This window comes from Osmerus mordax, chromosome 5, assembly GCF_038355195.1.
Source record: "Osmerus mordax isolate fOsmMor3 chromosome 5, fOsmMor3.pri, whole genome shotgun sequence".
Classification (NCBI taxonomy): Eukaryota; Metazoa; Chordata; class Actinopteri; order Osmeriformes; family Osmeridae; genus Osmerus; species Osmerus mordax.
The window spans coordinates 17,910,068-17,936,776 of NC_090054.1; the positions used below are offsets into that span (position 1 = coordinate 17,910,068).

Consider the following 26,709-nt stretch of genomic DNA (forward strand, 5'->3'; position numbering starts at 1 on the left):
TGTCAGACGCGTTCTAGGCCGCTAGAAAGCTTTTATTCTGCTGTCAGTCTTCCTCAGTGGTGGGCTTCTCACATGTAAGAGATGAGAGCTCCTTGGACAGCGATACTCTTCCTGTCACAGAAATACCCACGCAGTTTCACATTCACACACGTTTATCCTTTGCACTCCCACTCAAAATCTCTTTCTCTTCTATCGCTGTCTCTTTGGTCTCCCTCTCTCCTTCCTCTCTCCTTTTGTTTGTCTCCCACTCACTCTCTCTGGGTCTCTCTCCACTTCTCTCCTTCCCAGGAGCCACAAGTGAGCATGACACAGCGGTATCTCTCTTAGCGACGGCACTGCCATGACTCTCGCATCCCTCTGAAGTTATAAAAATACATCAGCTGTTTACTCAAACTCGCACATAGTACATATATATAATAATAATAATAATAATAATAATAGATATAAATAATAATAATGTTTTGTTTTTTTAAAGGGAGGGGAGGAGTATTAGGTTGAGAGAGGGAGCAATTCCCACCATGTAAAGCTCACATCGGGCATCTGACAACTCAGCTGTGCGTACTGGGAAGAGTTGTTAAGGCATTATATTATCAGGGGGGAGAGTGGTAAGCCTCTCAAAGTACAACAGCAACAGATCCCAAATGTTATGGAACTTGTCAGTTGATCCTCTAGAGGAATATTTAATTTTCTTTAATTTCAGGAATAGCATCAGGTCAGTAAGCCAGACTGACGCAGTCGGTGGTCGAGGAGATTTCCACTCCCATAAGTCCTTATTTTAACCTTCAGGAAGTGAAACCAATATGATGATGTTCAAACCCTGTGACTAAGTATTTGTCTTTTATTTCCTCTTTTTACCAAGGAACTCTTCAATGTAGTTTTACATAGACAAGGAACACAACAAAGCATTATGGCATTACGCCCCCATCCCCCTCCTCCCCCCTACCTCATTTTATCTCCACAATCTCACTTTCCAACTCGACAATCCTGCCCGAGGGAGGGAGGGGGGAGGGAGAGAGAGAGACACTGAGTGAAAGAGAGAGGGAGAGAGAGAGAGAGAGAGAGAGAGAGAGAGAGAGAGAGAGAGAGAGAGAGAGCCTTCATGTGCTGCTCTGGTTTCTAGCCAGTGTCATCTTCATTCAAGTCTTCAGAGTTTAGTGCTAGATGAGTGTTGATAAACAACAGAAGCTACAAACCCAGATCTGGGTTTGTAGCTTCTGCAGTCCCACACCTATTTCCTGCTAAACTCTTCCAGGCAGGGCTAATGGGTCTGTGTAAAATTCTGTCCCTTGGCATTGGACTCGGGCACTAAGTCCAATGCCAGACTAAGCAAAAACATGGCTAGAAAATTGCATGCTCTACAAAATGGTAGTAAATACAGGTAGGCTGAAAGATGAGCGATGTATTTGTGCTGAGAAAGTATGAACCCTTGCTTATTTGCATGTTACATCACTGCAGTAGGCAGGTGAACTGGCCCACAGTCATCTCTTTCTGGTAATTTCCGCTATGTACCTTTACAGCACATATTGCATTGCGGGGATTCCAAATTTATGAACACTGTAACCGATTCACACGGAGACCAACCATACCGTAGAACAGTTAGAAATATAACAGAAAAAAAGACAGTTATATAGGCTAGTTTATACACATGTATGCTCATTTTAGGACACTGTTCCAGTTGCAGGAGAGGCGATGTTTGACAACTGAGCAGAGGGGAATTATCTCTGCGTTCTTCACTGCAGAATGTGGAGCTGTCTTGTATTCTCTGTTGACACATAAACGCAGACCAATCCTTAGCTGTATACTTAATTAGCCAGCACAGACTGTCAAATGCGGTGCGTGCTGGGCGGGATCTACCACTCACACCTTCACTGTAAGAGAAATCTGTGGCAACTGGCAAGTGCAAGCCACAGAACAGATCGGCGGAGGAAAGCGCTACGTAGTCTGCTGATACGCACAGGTTAGATTGATGTAAGACATTACGCGACCAAAAATATCGACCAGGATTTTTCGAAGGCTCACAACCTGCCCAAGATTTGTTTGATAATATTAGTCTGCCTATAGAGAACAATGTCGCTCATTGAAGAACATGAGGAAGGCGAGTATGAAAGGGCGCCGAAGCGAATGAAGACGGGGGTGGAGGATGGCGAGGAGCTTGAGGAGGGAGAAGACTCCGACTCGGAGTCTGTGGGGTTGCCGGGTGATGAGGATATATCCGGTCTGAGTGGGGAGAAACGGGCCCGATGGACCGCAACTAAATTCGGAGCTGGACGACGGGTAAGGAATAAGCACCCGACCTCAGCAAAGTATTTAGCAGTAGGATATCTCAACATAACCTGCAGGAGCCGGATTGGAGATTACTGGTTTTCAAATGGTAGCCTACTTCGTTTCAGAGGTTTTTTCATGCCGTTTTTCATAAACGACGCACTGTCTAGAGTTAATCAGAGCTAAAGTCTGTATAGGTTAATTACCCTTTCTGCAGTGGAACAAGTGTCCTACAGTGTCCACATGTTGAACTTCAAGGTTGGACCAAAGTATGTGCATCAATCGCTGGACATTTTTAACAAGTTCGAATCATCAAGCGTGCGTGCGCGCGCACGTGCACATATGCAGACATTCAGTGACCCTCTGAATACTGCATGACATTCATAAAGTTGTAATATCAGTCAGTTAGTGTCACACCCTCATTCAGACGACTCCACGAGTCTACTCTCACCATCAGTCTGGCAGAATTTAGAGTGACGAACTGTAGCATCGCAGCAGACTAAATGTGTTTGAGCAGGCCACAGTGGCTCAGTTCGGTTCAGTCGGGTATCTAACTCTATTATGGCCTGTGTCATGCTGATGTAATAAAGAGCGCGCGGCAGTGAAGAGAGCATAAACAAAATACACGTGAAAAATAGGCTACAGGGTCTTTGGACTAAACTCGATTTTCTTGTAAATAACGATAGCCTGTCTGTATCGCGCATGTTATAAACAAGTCTCTTCTATCTGGCATCCACCGGTACCGACTCGCTTGGCTTCTTGGTTTTGTGCTGGACGAGTCAGCGCGAAGGGGTGAACGGTTATCTGTATCTCATCAGATCATATGGTCCCGGTGAAGCTTAGAACACATTATCTAGATTAACTGAGCGCTGTTTTGGATTTTACCATCTCTACGGTGCGAGAATCTTGTTTCGTTGATCGGCTTTCTTCTCCTTATCACCAAGAAAAAGCTGCACTTTCGCCACCGCCGGCATAAGCCAGTTTGCTGTGGCCGGTGTCAACGTATTCCGGTGCTTTGTGAAGCGCATGTCAATTTATTTTTGTGCGAACTCGATCTTTCTCTAGCTCTCTGTGTCTCTGTTTTCCTCACTCACTTTCCGATGTTCTCTGTCTCTCTCTCGCTCTCGCTCTCACTCTCTCTCTCGCTCTCTCTCTCTCTCTGCTGAAAAAAACATTTGATATTTGAAGCAGAATCATACAGGAGTAAAAGTTCAATGAAGCATGAAGCATCTGTTCTCTTAATTAGCTCTTCTGTCCCCCTTGTTTTCTCCCTTTTTAATCTCCCTAACTGAGCAACAGTTGTTTTCATTGATTAGGCCTATTAGGTTTGTAAATGTAACAGATGTAATCTGGACCCAATGAACTAATTTATCTTGAGACTAAGCCCACCTGCCACCACAAGATGTCCTCGTGGACGAAAATTAGACACCTTGGTTCAGCACACGTTGGTTCAGCCCATGAAACTGAGATTTGATCCCTGGCAAGGCGACACACTCTTCAATATTTTGCTGTTCTGCTCTCTTACTACACAGGATCGCCCAGTAAATCAGTCAAAGAATCAATTTGACTTTTTTTTTTTTGGGGGGGGGGGGGGGGGGGGGGGGTTTCAGATGGTCCACATGGCAAAAGGCTGCATGTTCTGTTTGTCTCAATGCCTATTCAGCCCCAGGCTGAGTGCATGGCCTCATCCGTGGGTAACACCTGGAAGGAACTGCAGGGACTGATAGAGAATACCTCCTCTCCTCCCAGCCCACTCCCAGGCTCTCTGAGAGGATTGGTCCTCCTGGCCCCCATTAATCACACTAGGGATACCAAAGAAGTTGGATATTGATTATCATTTTCTAATGTGGTGCATGCTCGGCCCTCCAATATGCCATGTGTGTATCTATGTGTGTGTGTGTGGTCGTCTCTAAAGTAATGGCATCTCATTCTGGCTGAGACAGCAAACAGCAGGCTTTCCAACCTCTCTGAGGTATGTGACTCGTCGACCTTGCAGACAGTCAATTGTAGACTGACAGAGCTTATTCAGCTGCAGTATGGAGGGAGCAGGCGATAGGGTCTAGCAGCTCAGGATTTGAGAGCCTGCCTGTGTGTGTGTGTGTGTGTGTGTGTGTGGATGCTGAGGTGCTGAGAGATGAGAGAGTCTGTTGTCTGGTGCTGGGCCAGAGGGCTGGGTCTGTTCTCCAGAGAGTGTTTGAAGGAAAGAAAGAGAGATGAGGAGATTGATGTGAGGAGATATACCTGTTCATTTTGGTCTCGTATAAGAATTGGCTTGTTCCTATCTGAGAAATGTAGACAAAGACAAAAAGAGTCAGAAATATAGTGATGGATGACTAAGTGTATGACTAAATGTCACACTTAAACGATTAAGTAAAAGCCATTTAAGGGGGTGTCGGAGCCCGTGGCGCAGAGTGTATTTATATATCACACAGTCTTTGAAGAAGGGGAAGAGAGAGAGTGAAGGAGGGATGGAGGGTGAGAGAGAGATGAAGGGAAGAGACACAGCTAGTCTTTCCCCGGGAGGAAACAGAGCATCACTGCTACTCTCTACAAAGACTTAATATCCGTAAGTGTCAGACAACACAAGAAACCACACTCGAAACAGAACTGGAAATCCAACATGTTTATGGACTGACTTTAGGTTTTTGTAAGCAACGGTTTTTGTTTATGTTTTTGTTTGGTTCCTCCATTAACTGCCAAGGGTCTACACACAACACGTAACGCCAAACCATATGAAATCTGCACAAAGCAAACTCCATGAAGACAGGGGCACCTTACAAAAAACCCACTAGCAATCATCTAACACAAGGCCATGGACAATAGCATAATAATACAGGATTGACAGACACATTTTAAATGTGGTCTGTGGACTTCAGAGTTAAGATAGTCCCAAAGCGAAAGTGACAGCTGATGCACTTAGACAATATGCTTCCTGTTGCCTGGGCTGTTGCCCCTGCAACTGACTCAATATTTCTCAAACGGAGAGTCCAGAGCTGCATGTTGGTTAGGTTTTTAAGCCTATCGTCGTAGAAACATTTCAAACAGGCTGTATGTGTTGCACTGCAGTAGTGTGGCATTCCTGTGGTGGATGGTGTGCTGTGTGTTCTTACCTATCTCTATTTTCTTCCAAATCCCCCCCTTTCTACTCCCCTGCATCTGCACAGCTTCTCCTTACTTATTCTCTTCTACCCTTTCATTCTTGTCTTTTCATTTTCCGCCTTCAGCTTTCTTCTCCTATAAAGAGAGAGAGAGAGAGAGAGAGAGAGAGAGAGAGAGAGAGAGAGAGAGAGAGGGAGTGGACCTTCCAGTGCTTTCCTTTCTCTCTGGCAGGCTGCAAAGTGACCCCCTGACTCGGCAGCACCATTTGTGTGTGTGTGCGTGTGTTTGTGTGTGCTTGTATACCTGTGTGTGTTCTGGTGTGTCTTCTAAATATCAACATGACGCTAACCCGAAGGTGTTGTCAGTATCAGAACAATACAAAATGTGTTGTATTTCCCAACGGCTCTCTCAACTGGTGTGCGAAAGAACAGTAGTTGAAGAAAGAAGTTCTTTTCTTTTCTTTTTTTCCCTTCTTTTTTTTTTACTGTGGTTTGTCATACTGTTTGTGTGTGTGTGCATGTTGGTGGGAGTATTTGCAAACACCATATGTACTGTATTTATAGGAATAGTTCCTGTTTCTGCCTTTAAAAGTGTTATTCTATTTAATTATCTATTTACAGTGCTCTCATAATGTGTGAGTTTTAATGTGCGGTAAATCTAATTGAGTCTTACAGCTAGTGTACAGAAAAATGTTTTCAGTGTTAAACGCCTTCTCAAGCTTCTCGTTCCATGATATGTTTTTTTGCGTCGACCCGCATGTATGGGGAGCAGCGTGTTTCGAGGTGTTAGACTGCCTCTGTTTGTCTCTCGATAGGTCGCATGCTTTAGGACAGGGGTGTCAAACTCATTTTCACCGAGGGCCACATCAGCATTATCGTTGCCCTCAAAGGGCAAAAACATTTTTTAGCGGTAGCTTTTGTGAACATATTCTGCAGCGATTGCAGTCCGCCTTTTAATTCTTGGACAATCTGCTGTTTTTCTTGAAGGCTACATTTGGCATATTTAGGTGTTCTTTATTATTTCTGGCTCCAAATTGTCATAAGGGGAAGCAGAAACATGCATCTAGCTTGGCTGAGTACTCTAGCTCGAGAACCTTAGCTGAAAATGTGCATGGAGTGCTGTCATTCAAGCCATGCTCGCCTTCACCCAGTTAAACTTGAACGTTTGCGTTGAACGCTGATGTGTATATACACTGCTTCTAGAGGTGGGATGTCGTCCCTTTGCCGTAACATAATCCAAATGCATTGTGAGAGATGTAGTTTATGGTCAATGCACGCTGTAAAACAGCGTAGACTTATGTCAATACACCATCTAAGACCCCGCGTTGAGTTTGACACATGTGCTTTAGGGTGTACAGGTGCAAAACTGAGGGTGATGGATTGATACAGAAATTAAGACACTGCTTGTGTGTGCATGTGTGGATGTTGTATTCCACATACCATACAATTATTAGAACCTTATTCTCTTTCTGTATAGTATGTCAGTTCTTTCATAATCGTGGCTTTGCCCTCCTGTTGATAGCCACTAGTTTGATTGACAAGCAGGTCCAGGACTCCATTGGTGTCAAGGTCAAATAGTGAACAGAATACAGAGTGTGTGTAAGAAGTGTCCTTGTTACAGAAAGCTAGCTGCATGGTGGATGCAGTGTGTTTCGCCCCAGGTACGAAAGGACAGAAAGGGTTTGTGTGAAGACAACATCACATCATGCTGTGCTGTCAGAAAGTCCAGAATGAGTACATGTGCAGTTATGCATCATGCATGTCAGCAGTGTGTGTGTGTGTGTGTGTACACGTCTGTGGTTGATGTGAACGGACCGTAGCGAGGTTTGCTGACAAGAAGATGGGAAACAGTATTAAACATTAATGTGTGTGTGTGTTCAGATAACAGATCTCTCCTATGGTCTCCTCTCTGGTCTCCTTTCCTCTCTGTAATTGTTTCCTAATCCAAAATAATGAGCCTTAACTCATATGAAATTCATGAATGTCAAACATTGCCTGGCAGATGTTGAGTCATAATAAATGAATTTGAGGAGGCCAGGGGAGCTATCAGACACAGTGTCAGTCTTCTGGTAAAAATGTCATAGAACTGACATGACCAGTCTATTTCATCCATATGGCCTACTAACATGGTCGCCACAACTGTTCTGTTAATCTACATAACAGTTGTTGGGTATCTCTGCCTGTAGTCACCATGTTTTGACACTTTGACATCTCAATGAATAAGTACATAGAGACAGCGAGGATTGTATTCTACGCCAGCACTCCTGAAAGTGTGAGTGTGCTTCACTGGCGGGGCTTGGCAATGAAGGTGGAATTGAATTAAAGTTCGGAGGAGGGATTTGAACTCTCTTGGGAGCGTCCAGACTGGTCAGGCTAGGTGTTCTCTCTGTGAGTGAGTCGAGCTGTTGATAGCTTCCCGGCTACTGGTTCCAAATAACAGCTTCACAGTCCACGTTCTGTAGAATAACCGCGGGCCATACTGTACTTAATCCAGTGGAGAGTCTTGTGGAGAACAGCAAGTCTGGGCTGGTGTAGATTAGGATCAGTCTCAATGCTGCAGCATGTCTGTCCAGGTGAACCGGCTGTCTATAGACCGCCTCTCAGGCAGACCTGCTGTCTATAAACTGCCTCTCAGGCAGACCTGCTGTCTATAGACCGCCTCTCAGGCAGACCTGCTGTCTATAGACCGCCTCTCAGGCAGACCTGCTGTCTATAGACCGCCTCTCAGGCAGACCAGCTGTCTATAGACCGCCTCTCAGGCAGACCTGCTGTCTATAGACTGCCTCTCAGGCAGACCTGCTGTCTATAGACCGCCTCTCAGGCAGACCTGCTGTCTATAGACTGCCTCTCAGGCAGACCTGCTGTCTATAGACTGCCTCTCAGGCAGACCTGCTGTCTATAGACTGCCTCTCAGGCAGACCTGCTGTCTATAGACCGCCTGTCAGGGTAGTCGCCTAGATCACAATCCCTCATGCCTGAGGAACAGGGGGGGACAGATGGGCCCTCGCCCTCCAAGGGGAGCGAGGTAGAATATAAGGGTGTGTGGTATATGTGTCTATTTGTGTATCACTTTATGTTTATGTTGTGTGTGTGTGTGTGTGTAGGTCACTGTGTCTTTCCCACCTCCCTGTCCTGTGAATTATATGGTGTTCCTCTTAACAGCCGCAGAGGAAGGAGGGAGAGGAGAGATAAACGTAGATGAGAGAGGAGGGAGCCAGACGAGGCAGGATGAAGGGATGAGAGGAGGATGGGGGGGGGGGGGAGCTGTTCTGCAAATCCTTGACAGACAATGTTAAGTCCAGACACACACACACTGTCTCACAAAGACTCGCTTGTTCACGCCCAGGCACTCTGTTTTACACTCTCTCTCTCTCTCTCTCTCTCTCTCTCTCTCTCTCTCTCTCTCTCTCTCTCTCTCTCTCTCTGTCTCTCACTCTCTCACACACACACACACACACATACTTACACACATACACACACACACACACATTCCCAGGGGATGTGGCCTGGAAAGCTGATGTTCACAGTCCATAGAACATCCCTCTGCCTCCAGTAATTCCTTGACTGGAACCTTGTGCATCCTCAACGCATGTTAACCAGCCTTTAGTACAGGAAACATAAGTGTTGAGAGAATGCCTGTGGAAGCTCTCACCACACACACACACAAACAGTCAGTGGTGAGAAGAGGGATGGACCGCTTCCCTGAGTCGTGCCTCGGGGATCAGAGGAAACGAGAGATCTCTGGTTCAGGTTCTCCTGTTGAAAGTTTGATGTTAAATCCCTTCTCTGACCCTGGATTACATTCAGTGTAATTGCTGTATTGTGTTCAGGCTGTCACTGCTGGTGCTGCTGTTGGAAAGGCTGAGTCAACAGGTGTGTGTATTTCTGTGTGTGTGTGTGTGTTTCTTGTTTCCATAATTACTGTAGTTTTACCTTTATCTTATTAATGATAGATTAAGAGGAAACTTAAGCAGTTATGGTACCAACACACACACAAACAGCCACACGTACACACATTCACACCACCACAGGAACAGCAAACACATAGCGATGGTGTCATGGACTGAAACCAGCTACTCATTGGCTGTCTAGCATAATATACTGCACCAGCTCTTTTCCTTGCATGGCCTACATTTTTCTGCAGCCACTCCTGAAATGTCAGCAGTGCGCTATAAATACCAGAGAGAAGGAAGAATAACACACACACATGTACAGGCTAACGCACATACACACAGTGGTGGTGCCATGCTCCCTCTTAACGTCAGTATATCTGTTAATTGCCCCATTTCATTACACTCCAATGCTCCACTGTTGCACATTAGACTTCTCAACTTGTTACCTCATAGATCTGGTTATATAGCATTGTTTCACTGCTCTATTGCCATTGTTTGCAGTTTATTTCTCATTTTATAAGGTATTTCTGCATGCACTTCTGGTTAGATGCTAACTGCTTTTCGTGGGTCCTTTAAAGGCTACTGATTGGCACTGGGCCAGCAGCTTATTAAATGCACACATACACACATTGTATTAAAGCTTGACAGTATAGAGATTGGGGCACAAAACATACTTATGCAGAGAGCCCCCAGATCCCCACTCTCTCTTTTTTTTTCTCTGCCACACACACACCCACACAGCCATTCCCCTGGTAGAAAGGTAGAGCAAGCTGCTGTAGGGGGTAAGAGTCATTTAACCTGCTGTGGGTCCAGGTCACCAGCCTGATGGGGATTAGTATTCTGGATTAGAGTGAGGAATGGGTGAGGGCAGCTGGACACAAGGCCATGAGCACACCACTTAATCACTGCAGGGAGAACCAAAAACACAGCACTATGGGAAAATGAGTTCCCTGATGGATTGGACTGCCACTTAACCTTGCACTACCATATGGCCATGCCTACACACCCATAACTGCCCCCGACAGACACACAAACACACACTCACACATGCACACACATGTACGCAAACATACCCACAGTTCTCCTAGGCTGGCACAATGATTCACTCCTCCATCAATTTACGTACACACACACACACAGATGCACCATAAACACCTGGCTGGGAGATTCTGCAGGGAGCTAAAATATTAGAGAGAGAGAGAGAGAGAGAGAGAGAGAGAGAGAGAGAGAGAGAGAGAGAGAGAGAGAGAGAGAGAGAGAGAGAGAGGAGATTATAGAGAAGTGGATACTAAGAGAGGAACAGCAGTCAGACAAGTGAAGTTCACTAATTAGAAAAGGGGTAGAGGGGTAGTAAAGGAGGGATGGAATCAGAGCTGGATAGAGGAGGGAAAAGAGGAGTGCAAAAAACAACAGAGAAACCAAGGACAGATCCGGGGAAGGAGAGAACGCGGGATGAAAGAGACGCCTGGGGGACAGTTGGGTTCAAGATAAGAGAAGCAGAGAGATATTCCGCTACTTTCCATCTCTGCAAATGTTCTGAATCCGTGGTGCCTTTAGCCTAGTGAGTTCATCTACTCACTTGATTTTAACTCAGAGTGTCTTCAGCCTCCCCCTCTACCTCATGTCCTCCCTTCTTTCTGAAGAACTATAATCTGATTGAGCTTCTCTATGAAACTGTTAATGAATAACTCAGCAGGGCGAAGACTAACATTATTTAATGTGATGTGTGATAGGATGAGTGTGTGTGTGTGTGTGTGTGTGAGTGTGTGTGTGTGTGTGTGTGTGATGTATGGTGAGGCTCATTAACAGTCTGCAGGGAGTGGGCTGTGAGCCTCTGTTTGAAATGAATCTTAGTTTAGAGATAGTCTGTGTCAACTTGGAATTTATCTTACTGTCTTACACTCTTAGCGTATGCATGTGCACACACACACACACACACACACACACACACACACACACACACACATACATACACACACACACACGCAGTCTCAGTCTTTCTCACTTCTACAACACACACACACACACACAGTCTCAGTCTTTCTCACTTCTACAACACACACACACACACACACATAAACACACACGCAGTCTCAGTCTTTCTCACTTCTACAACACACACACACACATACACACACACGCAGTCTCAGTCTTTCTCACTTCTACAACACACACACACACACATACACACACACAGTCTCAGTCTTTCTCACTTCTACAACACACACACACACACGCAGTCTCAGTCTTTCTCACTTCTAAAACACACACACACACACACGGACCCCTAACACACAGACACCTCGTATCTTTTTCACAGAGCGTCTCTCGGTCTTGCTCATTCTCCCTCTTTTTCTGCCTTCTCTGTCTCTCTCCCAAATCCGTAGTATACACCCAATTATTTCTGTTCACCTGTATCTTCCTCACCTGTCTATAGTAAAAGCACCTGCTGAATCCCTCTTTCATAATCAGTTCACGATCAGAGACATGGAGGTAGTCGATAGGCTATTCATCTCTGAGTCGGATCCAGTACGATCCCAGCCGTCCTATCAGCGTAGGAGGGTTGCCTGAAATAGAGACCGGCTCACCGTTCCACCAGCACCACTTGGGCCTTCCCTTTAATATTTCATCCTGCTCCAGCAGTCTTTCCAGATGAGAGCCCCTACAAGCTTCGAGAAGCAACTCTCGCCGTTGCCTCGCTTTATCCGCCTGGCAGACACAGGCCTCTGTACTATCCACAAGACAAACTGGGACTCCCAAACCAGCTGCGACACGCTGCATCAGGGTGCTGAGCCCCGTGTGCCATACATGGAACAACAACAAAGGCTGATTGAAATCAGCAGAGCCTCTGTAGAAGACATGCCATAGTCCTAACTCAGACAAATCCCTCCGTCCTAAAGGCAATGGCCCATTAAGAGAATGTTCATGTTGTTGTGGTGCTTAGCTATTTTTAAGAAACAGTTCAATTATTCAACCTGAGTGCTCATCTCTGGTCCTCCCTCTCAGAGTGACTCCAGTTTTAAACAGGTATAACACAACTGCACTTAGTTTGCTGAATGTTTATGGCAGAACGACTGCCTGTGTGATCTATGTGTGTGTATGTAATATAAGGCCTCAAACCAGCATTGTATAATCCCTCCCACTAACTCGTGTGTGTGTGTGTGTCTGTTGTGTGTTTCAGGATAATGGAGAGGAGTCCCACAGGATTGCCCCGTCTCCGGTCGTCCACGTCAGAGGGCTGTGTGAGGCTGTGGTGGAGGCCGACCTGGTGGAGGCCCTGGAGAAGTTTGGACCCATATGGTGAGAGCTCTCTGTGTGTGTGGGTGTGTTGTAGGGATGTGTCGGAATGTGTGAGTGTGCATGGGTATGGGTATGTGTGTGTGTGACATGCTGGTTGCCATCACCCCTCTACATCTGAGTAAGGAGCTAATCACTGTCTGTGTCAGACAGAGGTTCCTCTCAGAATCTCATCACGACTCCTGAAAATAGACTTCCACCCTGACAACAAGGCCTCTATTCCTCTTGAATAGAGGTCATATGTAAGTGAAAGAATTTCAGTTACGGCATGTATGCTCTCACTGTTCTGTAATTTAAATTGTAAATGAGTGTGTTGGTAGACACTGGTTATGTAGATATGGTCGATAGATACTATACAAGGATTGTCTCCTTTGGGAACAGGTCTTAAGATGTGTTGTGTTTTATCCTGTTGAAATCAGAGGTTGGCGTTTGCCTAAATCAGCTGATTAACATACGATAAACAACACTCCACCCTGCAAGAGCTCTCTCTCCGCTTTGAAGAAATAAAACTACCTCCAAAACAAATACTAGTAAAGAAGATAGACTTAAACAGACACAGAGCTGTGAGTGTATTCTTCAGGCCCCTTGGGTGGGGCAGACAGAGCTCATTGAGAGATTCGAGGTAACAATTCACCGTAGTGTAGCAGTAGGAGTCTACACACACCAGGCATGTGAGAAACGACACCAGCTATAGAGAACACGGAAAAGTGTCAACTCATAATACAATGTGAGATACACATGTAGATATAGAGCGTGTGTGTGTGTGTGTGTGCGCGCGCGTGTATATGTGTGTCTATCCACCAGCTACGTGATGATGATGCCATTCAAGCGCCAGGCTCTGGTGGAGTTTGAGGGAGGGGAGAGTGCTGACCGCTGTGTATCCTGTGGGTCCAGTGAGGCAGTGTACATTGCTGGCCAGCAGGCGTACTTCAATTACTCCACCAGCAAGAGGATCACAAGACCCACCAACTCTGACAATCCCAACAGTGGCAACAAGGTCCTGCTGCTCTCCATACAGAACCCCCTCTATCCAATCACCACGGTAAGAACACGATCTTAGAACCACCCCTATCAAATCACCATAGTAAGAACACAAGTTCAGAACCCCCTATCCAATCACCACGGTAAGAACACAATCTTAAAACCCCCCCTATCCAATCACCATAGTAAGAACACAAGTTCAGAACCCCCCTATCTAATCACCACGGAAACAACATAGAACCCTTCTATCTGATAGCTATGGTCAGAGCATAGACATGAAACTTTTTTCTGCCCAATCACTGTGCTAACATCGTAGCCTTAGAAACACAATGGCGTAGAACCCCCCTCTACCCTGTTTCCATGGTGAGAACAACTTTTACCCTATCAACAGGGTCAGAACCGTATCTCAGAAAGATAATCACGGTGTGTTAACAGCTTCAGTTTTTCCAAGTCCTTTCGCATTGCAATATGATGGATGTATTCAGCCTGTGCTAATGGAAATAATTTAACGTCACCAAGGAAACGCAAATGACAGCCAACTTGGCAATGCATCCATATCATACCGTCACTATGGTAATGGGAAATCGACGTTAGCGACCATGTACCTATTTGTGCGGGTACCAAAGTGAATATGTGCCTGATACATGAATATATGTACAGCTATGTCACATAGCAGAGACAGTATTTATGTTATTAACCTCAGAGTTCTGCCTCCCCCTCCTTTCTGGTTTGATGTGCTTACCTCTCTTGCTCTACTGCTCTCTTAGCTGTCTTTCTATACCATTTCTCTTTCTTTCTGTCACTCTCGCTCTCATCTGCATTTTCATTCTTGTGAAACAAACAGACAAGCTACACACATGTTTATAAACCGTGTACTTACAGTACTTGTTCATCTTACTGTATTTGTTTTGTCTTTCTTTATATTTTTACTTACAGTAATATGTTTATTGCTATGCACCAACCTACCAAAGAAAATTCCTCATACGTGTAAACTTACTTGGTGATAAACCGGATTCTGATTCTGAGATGTGTTTTTATATAACAATCCTGATACAGTAAGAGCACGAGGCAGCCTAGCAATATCACACACGCACAGAGAGAGAGAGATACAGAGAGAGAGAGAAAGGGAGACAGAAAGAGAGAGAGAGAAAGAGAGATACAGAGAGAAAGGGAGAGAGAAAGACAGAGAGAAAGAGAGATACACAGAGAGAGAGAGAGATACAGAGAGAAAGAGATACAGAGAGAGAGAGAGAGAGATACAGAGAGAGAGAGAGAGAGAGAGAGACACAGAGAGGTATTTTACACAGACCACTTGAACACCGTCAGCTACAGCTGGCTAATTGACTTCTTTGTTTGGTTGTGCATATGTCTGCGTGCTCGTGTGTTAGCAGTGCCTGGGTTAATGAGTTGTTTTATCTCCCGGTAGCTGCTTGGGTGTGAATGGATTTCTTAACAGCCTTTCATCCTGTTAACTGTCGCCTTTTCTTCTTCTCTCCCAACGCCGCAGTACGTGTTTCCTCATCCTCCTCTTCCTCTCTTGTCCTCCAGGATGTTCTCTACACGGTGTGTAACCCAATTGGCAGCGTGCTACGCATCGTCATCTTCAAACGCAATGGCATCCAGGCCATGGTGGAATATCCTGTCTTGTAGCTTGGGCAATGTGTTTAGACGTGTGTGATTGTGTGGTTGTCATGGTGTTGCTCATCAGTATCACTATCTCGCCATATCCTGGCATCCATCCTAATTGCTTCTTAATACGGCTACGTCACCACACAGCTAGCAATGAGATGGTACAGGTGTTAATATTGTGGAGTGAGTTTAACCAATCCAGCTTGAAGTCATAGGTGTGGTGTTGTGGGTGTGGGTGGGTAAGATTGTGTGTGTGTGTGTGTGTGTTAATGCTGGTATAGGTGTGTATCCTTAACTGACCCTCCTCAGGTTTGAGTCCATCCAATGTGCTCAGAAAGCCAAGGCGGCTCTCAACGGAGCAGACATCTATGCTGGCTGCTGCACCCTGAAGATTGAATATGCAAGGGTAAGATACAACACACATGCAGACATACATGATACTTGTTTATTTTTTTAAATACACATCATTACGATATAGTCAGCCACATCGCAAAGGCCACACACACATTGGTAGACTGTATTGTGGAGCGTGTTCCCTGAGGGTCTATATCCATGGTTTCCCCTCCTGTAGCCGACACGTTTGAACGTGATCCGTAACGATAACGAGAGCTGGGACTACACCAAACCGTACCTGGTACGAAGAGGTAAGAATTTGCTTTCCTATTTTCTTTTTCTAGGTATACAGTATATCTTTTTCTCTCTCAAGGCGGGTATCTTTCTACGCCTTTGCAATTTCCATTACTTCCCTCTCTATACCTTTCTATTTCGAGTTGCTATGGAGCTGAGTTGCTAAGCTTTAGTGGAAGAAAGAGTCAGGTCCTCTCAGGTCTCTCTCTTTATCTCTCTGACACAGCAGTGTTTCTGTCTGTGTATTCTGCACAATGCTGAGGTAATGCACAGTCAGGTGACGATATCAGAAGTTTGCTCTTTCTGAAGCCTCATTGTCACCAGTGCTAGATAAATCAGCTACTTTCTGAGAGAGAGAGAGAGAGAGAGAGAGAGAGAGAGAGAGAGAGAGAGAGAGAGAGAGAGAGAGAGAGAAAGAAAGAGAGAGAGAGAGAGAGAGGGAGGGGAGATTAAGAACAAAGAGTCAGAGAGAGAGAGCAAGAGCGGGGAAAGAGAATAAGAGGGGTAGGGACTTGGAGGGAGGGTGGAGGGCTGTTAATTTGAATTTCAGTTTGTGTCAGCTGAAACAAGCCAGAGAAACAGCAACATTTCTATTCTGTCTACTTGCTTACTAAACTCACTGAGTGCATGGAGGGGAAGCTCACCTCCAAACAGGGCTTTGGAATCAGCTCACCCTCTCTCCTCCTAGCCTAGGCCTCTAGCTGGGAAATACGACTAAACTGACCCACGATCAGCACGTAGCCGCAACCTCACCTCCACTCAGAATGATAACCAGATCCATGGACAGACACAGTGGAAATATCTGTGTTTCTGTAACGCACCAATGGTTAGCACACTGGTTGTCAACAAGGGCTATCCCTATTCTGGTGAGGAATCACTGGGACTGTTAGTGCACCCTGTTGGGGGGGGTCGTAGAGGACCCGTACGGACCGCAGACCTCCAGTCAACCACCACACAGACCGAGAATTCAACCACAGCGCACGTCTCCTTCTCCAAGCAACGCACTCTCACACCCGCCTCTCACAAGCCTGCACTGAACCCTTCCCACCCAGGGGATAGAGGGAGAGAGGGAGAGAGAGAGAGAGGGATGGACGACAGGCTGACCCTGCACTGCAACACGCTTCCATCTTCACTCTTCCAAACCCAAAGCGAGGGAGAGAGACTTCTCATTCATCCTGACCACATGCAGACGCATCAACACGCCCAGGAAGCTACAGCGCCACCTCTGGCCTGGAGGACCATGCTGCTCCTATTGACTCTGCTCTCTGTCCTTCCCCTCTGTGCTGTTACTCTGTACTCTGTGTTCTACCTAGATCTCACAGTCACAGTCATCTACTGCTGTAAGATCTTCTAAATATCATCAGGCTAAGGATAGATGTCATATTAGAGTATTATATTAGCGTGTGTCATGTAACAGTATTTCTGTCACTGTCAATGTGTTGACATGCCTTGTGAGCAGAGAGCTGTCCAGGGAATGTTAATATGTTGTTACTCAGCAATGTTTATTTTCTGTATGGAGATGTAGTTGATGGAGGAAGCACATCATGTGGGTAAAGAGAGTCAAGTTCTCGTCAGAGCCCGCGTCCAGAGCCAGCTGGGTAGAGCTGCGCGTCCTCTGAGTCGCAAGGTATGAGGAACAGGGGTCAGCGGGGCACGAGAACCCTTCAGGAATGAGAGCTCTTGACAACTGCAACAACAGGGTGTCTGTTTCCTCGACCCCTCTCTTTGGGTAATGTGGTGTCACACACTCTGCACCTGTGTGCTGTCTGCTAGCGGCGAGCCCAAGGCTTGGTCGATACTGCTGCTACTCCCAGATAGGAGATTAGCCACTTTAGAGGCCATCTTAAAGGACACAGAGACCTCAATCCAAAAACAACCCCCTTTCCATCTATCCTTGCTACCCCCCCCCCCCCACACACACACACACACACACAGAGACACCCACCCACACACACACACTAGCTAGCCCGACAGAGGTTCCGTAAGGTCATTCGCCAAAGGTGTCACCATATTGTCTATAACTACATATGTTTATACATTTTTAATCGTTGTTTCTGCTCAGAGCCATTTTCACGTAAACACCTTGGGGTTGGGCTGGGCAGTGGCCTGCAATTTACAAACAGAAAACTGCAACAGACCAATCAGTTCTCCAAAGACAGGGGAAAGTGCAGATTAGAGGTTATTACCATCCCAACACCCCCCGTGTGAGAGGGATCGCTCTTCTTGAGAGCCTCGCTGTACGTGCTCTCCTCTACCTGAGCAAAGGCAGGTCTCCCAGCAGGAGCGCAGCTTCTCTTTGGGGGGTCCTAATGATGGATATATTCCTGTCTTTTCTTCCTGGGGGCAGGGAGTAAGGAGAGTTTGTGAAGCCGTGGCACAGGGAGGGATGATGAGAGGGGAGGGTTTGAGAGGATAGTAATAGTGAGTATAAGACAGGCTGGTGAGTGTGTGGAGGGGGGGACGGTTGGGGCAGGGGGCTGTGGTAGGTGCTGCTTCCCCTGCCAAACCAGAGGGTAATGCATTCACACATGCCGTGCACTCTCCTAATCTCCTGACTGAAGGTCACTCTTCCTGCTTGATGAGCACAGACTCTGTGTAATCCTCCCCTTATCGTTTTACACCAATGCAGCATTGGCAAAGTTTGTGTGTGTGTGTGCGAGAGAGAGAGAGGGAGAGACCCATGACCTTACTCCCCTCTTTCACACACGCACACACACACACACGCAAGCACACACACACACACACACAAGCACACACACACACGCAAGCACACACACACACACGCAAGCACACACACACAGGTTTTAGAGATTGACTTCTCGGAGCTATCGCTGGGCCTTATTGGCTATCCCGGATCCAGTTACTGCTTTGTCAACCTGTCAAACTGTGGCTCAGTCTAGTAACACCATGGGCTCTTTTCAAGGCTTTTCCCGCTTTCCCTCTTTTCTTCTACTACACAATTTACTACACATTCTGAGATAACTTGCCTCTCAATCTTTTGAAATTGTATAAAGCCTGAAGGCACTACATGGACACAGAATACCTTTGAGGAGGTCTGAACTTCATCTGTCAAAGCCTCTAAACAAATGGTGCTCAGTACATCGATTGGCTCCTAGGAAGACTCTCTTTACCCACTGTGCTTCCTTTCTTGGCCAAGTTTAAAATGGGATCTTGTAAGTGAAACTGCCTTAACGGCACAGCCAAAACAAAATTCCAATACCTACCATGTCCCATTTTTCATAACGCTTCAGAGTTTACCTCAGTGTCTCCACAGTGGACAGGAACTGACTGCCATACCATGTGATGATGTAACACAGGTTGATGTTGTGCTCTGGTCCTGAGACTGAGAGTGACTTCCTGTCTCACTGAGAGAGACTTCCTGTCTGTGCCAGTAGACAGCCATGGCCTCTATCTGTCACATGGTTGATGTGCTACTATAGACCTCAGGTACTGTTCCCACATTGTCTTTGTATGTAAAACAAAAAAAAAAAACTCAAAAATGTCCTTCTTGATGTGACTCTACTGTAGTAGTTTCCTATTTTAATGTATGTCATCTTCTGTACATTGAGTAGATAACTGTCTTAGGGTGTTATGTACTTTCCACAATTGAATGCACGATTGGATTTATTACTGAATGATTTCCTGCTTTCCCTGTTGTGCTCATGTTATTATGAAGACATACTGTTATCGTTTAAAAGGTAATGCAATATATGTCTTGTTTGGTTAAAATTATAAATGCGCCTCATTCAACCACATGATATTCAATACAGCTGTTTAGCTCACTGTTTCACTGTTGTAACATGTAATTGAATGTTAGACAATCCATGTGAGAGTGTTAGTCTCTCAAATTCACAAGCTCACCTATAATGCCAGACATTGTTTCTGTCTAGTTAATATTGTCTGTTCATACCCCCAGGTGTATTTGAATAGCTTTAATTTTACTTTCAAACCCCAGGCTTGTCTTCATTGTGCGTGTGTTTGTGTGTGTGTGTGTGTGTGTGTGTATGTATGTTTCAGACCGTGGGAAGGGGAGACAGAGACAAGCCATTTTAGGAGAACATCCATCATCGTATGGGGATAATGGCTATGGTAAGAAAACCCTGACTGGAACACTGTTGCTCAGTCTAGCAGCTAGCAGGTGTGTGAAGCCGCTTCCTTGGTTTGGCTGATTGGTAACTGTGTCAGTGTCATTTCATTCTCACTCGCACCGGTTGGCTACTTTATCCACACCCCTCACCTTTGATGGGAAACATTAACCCGCTCCTTGCATACCCACTTAAGCGCACACACGGACACACACACACTCATAAGATGGAAGGTATAGATTCCCAAGAGCCAGTGAAGGATGCAGGTGTACCTTTCATCTGCCTCAACAGTCTGTTCCTCCACAGGAGAAAGTTAAACGTATAACTAATTAAACAAATGCAGCACATTCATCAACACAGGTATCAGTGGTGTTGCTCTCCTCAACATTAGGTCGGACTCAGGGGCTTGTTAACCCTTGTGTAATCTTCGGGTCATTCTGACCCATCAGTCATTGTGACCCACTGTCATATTGAGACAACTTTACTGCATACAAAAACAAAGTGAGGAATTTTATTTTAAACGTCGGGCTGTCTCAGACCCCCCACATTGCGAATGTTAAAAGAAAATAATATTTATTGTTTTTGTATTTGGCAAAATTGGGTAAACACAACGATGGTTCGTTGTGAACCTTTGGGTCATGTGACCCGAAGGCAGCACAAGGGTTAAATTAAAGACATGCCACAGGACCCTTGTGAAACACGAGAATTGTGTCAGAGAAGACGTCAGTATGAATGTCAGCTGTATACTCGAACTGTTTCAATATAGAACTGTTTTAAATCTATGGTTTGCCCATACTGTATTCTCTATGGTAGTTAATAGCCTATAGCACCCCTCTCCTAGCCCCCTCTCTTGCCCCCTTGTGTTCTTCCAGGCCCACACTGCCCCCTGCTGCCTCTGCCCGGCAACAGCAGGTACAAGCTCAACTCCTCCCACGACATCCCAGAGGTGGTGTCCTACCCTCTGCCCCAGAGCTCCTCCTACATCAGCCACAACCCCAGCTCTGTCGCCATGGTGAGCGGGCTGCATCCCGCCAAGATGAACTGCACTCGCATCTTCAATCTCTTCTGTCTCTATGGTAACATTGAAAAGGTCAGCCGAGTTTGTGAAACAATAAGGGACTGAGCGTGTGTGTGTGTATGTATGTGTGTGTTTGTGAATGGCTTGTCTTTAATCTGGGATTTATTGATTCAGATCATTGTATAAAGAAAGGCATAACCCCTCGGTATTCCCCCTCTGTGTGTGTTTGCGTTTGTGGCGCGCGTGTGTGTGTGTGTGTGTGTGCGTGTGTGTGCGTGTGTGTGCACGTGTGTGCGCGTGTGTGCGCGTGTGTGTGTGTGCGCGTGTGTGCGCGTGTGTGTGTGTGTGCGTGTGTGCGTGTGTGTGTGTGTGTCAGGTGAAGTTCATGAAGAGTGTTCACGGCACAGCCCTGGTGGAGATGGGTGATGAGTATGCCGTGGACAGAGCCATCACACACCTCAACAGCATCAAGGTGTTCGGCAAGAGGCTCAACGTCTGGTGAGCGAGAGCCCCCGTCCCTCCCCTCCTGTCGTCACACGGTCAGTCGAGGGCACTGTGTCTTCTTAACCCCACATTTACATTTTACATTACATTTAGTCATTTAGCAGACGCTCTTATCCAGAGCGACTTACAGTAAGTACAGGGACATTCCCCCGAGGCAAGTAGGGTGAAGTGCCTTGCCAAGAAGAAGAAGAAGATGCTCCCAAGGACACAACGTCAGTTTGCACGACCGGGAATCGAACTGGCAACCTTCGGATTACTAGTCCGACTCCCTCACCGCTCAGCCACCTGACTCCCTCATAATCCAATCCAGTTCAATTCTACACTATAGGACATGGTCACAATGTGGAGCCTACTTCCCACAACGCCCAGTGCATTGTCACACCCCTCTCCGCCTCCTCTATCTCTTCCTCTCCCTGTCTGACTGCTCCTCCCCATGCCCCCCTTCCCCCTCCCTCGCTGCAGTGTGTCCAAGCAGCACGCGGTCATCCCCAGCCAGGTGTTTGAGCTGGAGGACGGCAGCAGCAGCTACAAGGACTTTGCCATGACGCGCAACAACCGCTTCACCAGTGCCGGCCAGGCGTCCAAGAACATCATCCAGCCGCCCTCCTGTGTGCTGCATTACTACAACGTCCCGCCCTGCATATCTGAGGAGCAGCTGCTCAGGGTAGGACCCCACTGGAACCTGTCAGTCCGTTGAAGGCCCATTATTGGAATTTGAATGTTCTTCCATTCGTTTATAGAAGATTTATGTTATTTATACGGGCGGTCTCTTTGCTAGAGGTTAACAACAGGTCGGTGGATGTGTGAATGTGAGGGAGGGAGTCATGGTGTACTGTAAGTCACCCGCACACAGTGGATTCAGTGACTAGGACAGCAAAGCAAAGGGCATGAATGGAGAGGTGAGACAATGAAAGTGCTCCCTCTGCTGGTGGGCAGGGTTGAGCACAAAGAGCAGGCAGACTGGTATGTTTACAAATGTCGACTGATCCCTGTATCTGTCTGCCATCCACAGTTATGCTCGGAGCATGACACGCCTGGTTTTGTCAAGTTCAAGATGTTTGATGCCAAGCGTAAGTTTGACATTTATTGATTTAAAAAAAATAACACCCCACCACGTAAACGGGATTTCAGTTATATAGAAAAAAGGAAGCTGCAGTGCCAGATTTGTATTCTATTAAGTATTGCCTCCTTAATGTTACCATATTATTTGGGACTGAGCTGCAAATGTTTTTCAGTTTTTTTACTTGTCCTCTCTCTCTCTCCTGCCTCTCTCCTTCCTCTCCCCTCCCTCTCTCTTTCCTCCCCTGTTTCCTTCATCTCGCTCTGCCAGCCTCTTCCAAAACCATCTCGGGGTTGTTGGAGTTTGACTCTAAGACTCAGGCGGTTGAGGTCTTGACCGTGCTCAACCACTACCAGATCAGAATACCTAGTAAGTGACCACACGCTTTTCTGAGAAACGTCCGCATTCAACCATGATCACAGATGAAGTTGAGAGGATTTTACTAGGGGATGGCGGCTGGTAGGATTACACATTTTTATCCAAGTGTCCATTATCTGAAAATTATTGCTAAAATGACATATTCTTGCTATGGGAAAAGAAAAACTGTTCTGTAGCCATTTCTCCAGATAACTCCCTGTTACTATGAGGGAGATTAGACAGGCACCAGGAGAGATACGGCGATTGTCAAATTCTATCTGCCTTCTCTATTGGCAAGGCAGATGTCATATCCTAGCCCTCTGGAGGTCTTATCAGTGTAGATTAGGAATAGGGTGTGTGTGTATGTGTAAGTGTGTATGTGTGTGTGTGTGTGTGTGTGTGTACTTGAAAAACATTGGGAGTCACACCAGGACAGGAGTGTAAGCACCATCTGCTGAACACCTTGTGTGTTCCCAGACCGGACTTAACACTGCTGTGCTGAGCGTTCTCCATGCCAGAGTGATCAGTGGCAGCCTGGCAGGTGTGTGGGCAAGCCACAAGACCAGGCAGCTTACATCTAAGAAGTAGCCATTGATTAAACAATGCATGCATTGTTGTGAAAAATATTAACTTTGTGTAACCATTTGCATCTCCTCATCCAGATGGCTCCAACCCTTACACCCTGAAGTTGTGCTTCTCCACCTCCTCTCACCTCTGAGCTGACAGCGCCACCCATGGGGAGGCTACCTGACCGAGCCTCGGCCTGGAGGATGATGGAAGGAGGGATGGAAGGAGGGATGGAGAGAGAGAGGGAGAGAGAGAATGAAGCGAAAGTTAGTTTGAGAGAAAGATAGATGAGAAGAAACTGAGGGAGCAAATGCAGGAAATTGATATAGAATGAGAGAGGTCGGAAGTGTCAAGGACAGAGCTTTGGGCCACCGAGCCACTGAGAAAACATCTATTCCCAAACTCAGCACCTTTGCCACAAAGAGAAAAGAAACTGAACTGAAACACACAAGTGTGAAACACTGGAGAACATGTTCTCTTTTTATTTGTCGTATATCAGCCTTTTTTCAGTTCCCTCCATTTTGTTTTCTCTGGTTTACAGAGAACCAATCGGAATTAAGAACAGAGACGAGACACACACACCTGACTATGTGGGTGTGCTCTCCTCCTCAGCATTCCATGCGGTCGAGCGTGATAAGCAGGTGACCTCTGTAAAGACTGCAATTGGACAGCCTTGGTTGGCGTTACCGGTGAATTCATGGTGTCATCCCTGGGTTTTCCCCGCATATGGTTTACTGTGCTGAGGCCTGTTCAAGATGGCTACCACACAGACTGACAGCTGAGCAGAAGACACTCAGATGGCAATTCAGATTATCTATGTGTCAATATTGACTTAATGTAATATGTAAATGTGTATAGAATGTCAATGAAATCTTTACTACGTGTGCCGGGGGGCTTGTTATGGATTTTGTTTTGGGATGATAAATTGACATTTAATGGCCTGTTTTTGAAGGGATGGTTGAAAATGTCCCCTAAGCCTCAGAGCTAGGTCACATTTTGTCATTACCACTAATGGTCACAATCAAAGTTTAGAAATCAGATACTAGGTCAGGGCTTATAGCAGCACCTTCAACCATTGAGGCACTGTTTTTTTTTATGTTTACACACTATAAGCCCACTTTGTGTAAGTAATTGTGTTTGGGGTAGTGGGGAGTGGGGGTTAATGTTAATGCTACAGGGTTTAGTCTGTGATGTCATGGCCAGCCTACACTCTGTCAGTCAGTGTCTGTAGATTTGCACATTTATACTGTTTTAGTCTTCTAAGCTAAACAGAGGTCCAACAATATGACAGTAAGCAAAGCCACCTAGAGCTGTAGTTCCCTGCTTGAATCAGTGAGACTGCAAATATTTAACCAGTCCTTTAACTACTATAGCAGTAATATCACAGATGTACAGTAGATTTCTTGAGCCTTTCATAGAACTGAAAAGCTTTTCAAAACACCTTTCATCAAGGTTACATAAACGACCACGTAACAACAAAGCAATACCTATCGGAAAAAAACATTGGTACATAGCAATTGCTATGTGATTAAATGGTATCAAGTGTTGCGGCATTGGTTATTACAAAAGTGTAAGAAGACAATTACCATGAGTGGAACTAAACATCCTATGTAACTACAATGTGTACAGATACTGCTATGTAACTTGGTAGGTAATGTAACCTTGATGTTGCTCCTATTTCTTTTCACAAAATAAACACTGCAAGCCATTCATTCAGACAAATCAGGCATAAAAGGTTATTACATTAAAAATCCTGTATATGAATTTAAATGGTTTGTTATATAGTTCAAGGTAATAACTCACATACTGATATACATAGGTCTTCAAATGGTTCTCATAGTCTAACCTCTCTACAAGTACAGTATGTGATAGTAGGACCATACATGGGAATCAAGAAATGTTGATGTTCAGTGTGACTTTCATTAAACAATCAGCAGTCTCCAGAGTGGTATAAAATAGTTTTGTTGTGTCAGTTTACTACTGCCATTCAGAAAGTGTTTTTGCATACACTTGTTCTTTGTGCTTTGAGTTAATGCTTTCGTCAAACAGAAGAGGTTTATAATGCTGACTACAACCTACGGGATGGATCGATCAAATTATTTTGATGGTTTTGTGGTTTTGTCTTGTGGACACAGTGGAGTTTGGTTACCTGTGGCTTCAGCAAACTAAGCTCGGCATAATAAAACACCCGTCTATGTTATTGATTCCAACTTAGCAGAACACACGTTCTCGGACAGGTCAACACTTGGAAGTGTAAATTCTAGATTCCTGTCTACCTTGGATTGCCATCCCAAAGACACTACACCTTCTCACAGTTCTTACTCAGGTATCCATTGGAGGAGGGGGGAGGTGTGTGTGCGTGTGTGTGGGTGTGTGTGCACGTGTCTCAAATTTCTGCAGACTGCTGGGACAAGTTAAGAATAGAAGCATGGTGACACAGATTAGCGCCCCCTCTTCCCTTCTCTCTCTATCACTCTCTCACTAGTGGGTCCCTTTCTGATAGCCTGGGACGCTATATTTAGACACTGACCTGCTCTCCCTGTCTCGGTGGACATGGGGGGGGGGGGAGGGGGGGGGGAGTTGTTTTATCTGCATATTATCGACAACATATGCATGTTATTCTTACAGGAATGTTCCTTTTCCATGCACCAAAACCATTAGATATGGTAGATTAGATTAGATAGACCATTAACATAAAGTTCATAAATAGTCAGATTAACAAACAAAAATAGTTTTTTGTTGTTGTTGTAATGTACTAACTGGTGTTCCTGACCTGTAAACAGCACTCTTGAGGTCATTTGGGGTTGTATTACACCTGTGCATCACAAGGCGTACAGAAAAGTCCTTCAGGAGACCCTAAATGTCACATCTAATCCTTGAATGGAGGGGGATCTCCTGGATCAGTTACACTGGATGGGTCTGCGTTGGCCTGCATGGGTATGTGCTATGTGCGTCATTTGTGTGCTTCATGCATGAAGTCATATTCAGTGTGTGTGTTTACTGTCTCCCTTGTGTGTGTGTGTGTGTGTCCGCGTGCATTGAACCAGTGCCATATAGACACTCGATCAGTGTTTGTTCCTCGGGTCCAGTAAATCTGGGTGGGATCTGTGAGAGGTTATTTAAGGCTGGCTGTGAATCCCCTCTCTCTCTGCCCACCATACCCTGAAGCCTCTCCCATACATCCCACCAAAGATCCACAGCCCTGGCCCTCTCACACGGTTCCAGTCTTCCTGCCTCTGTGGCTCTGGCTTAGGGTGGATTTCTTGACATAGTCTCCCTGACACCTGATAAAGGGCAAACAGAGGAAGGAGGTGAGTGGTAAGGCTCACAG

At 45.8% G+C, this 26,709-nt stretch overlaps 1 protein-coding gene across 1 annotated transcript; it reads left to right on the forward strand.

The window, feature by feature from the left end:
* The first annotated feature begins 2,022 nt into the window (after positions 1-2,022).
* On the forward strand, positions 2,023-25,318 carry LOC136943552 (heterogeneous nuclear ribonucleoprotein L-like). The gene is made up of 13 exons (XM_067236915.1): positions 2,023-2,274; positions 12,435-12,553; positions 13,355-13,592; positions 15,080-15,172; positions 15,477-15,566; positions 15,732-15,804; positions 19,805-19,876; positions 20,745-20,962; positions 21,267-21,388; positions 21,857-22,058; positions 22,407-22,464; positions 22,725-22,823; positions 23,474-25,318. Exons 1-13 carry the CDS (start codon positions 2,068-2,070, stop codon positions 23,527-23,529), a joined length of 1,647 nt encoding a protein of 548 aa, XP_067093016.1. The 5' UTR covers positions 2,023-2,067; the 3' UTR covers positions 23,530-25,318.
* Positions 25,319-26,709: the final 1,391 nt, after the last annotated feature.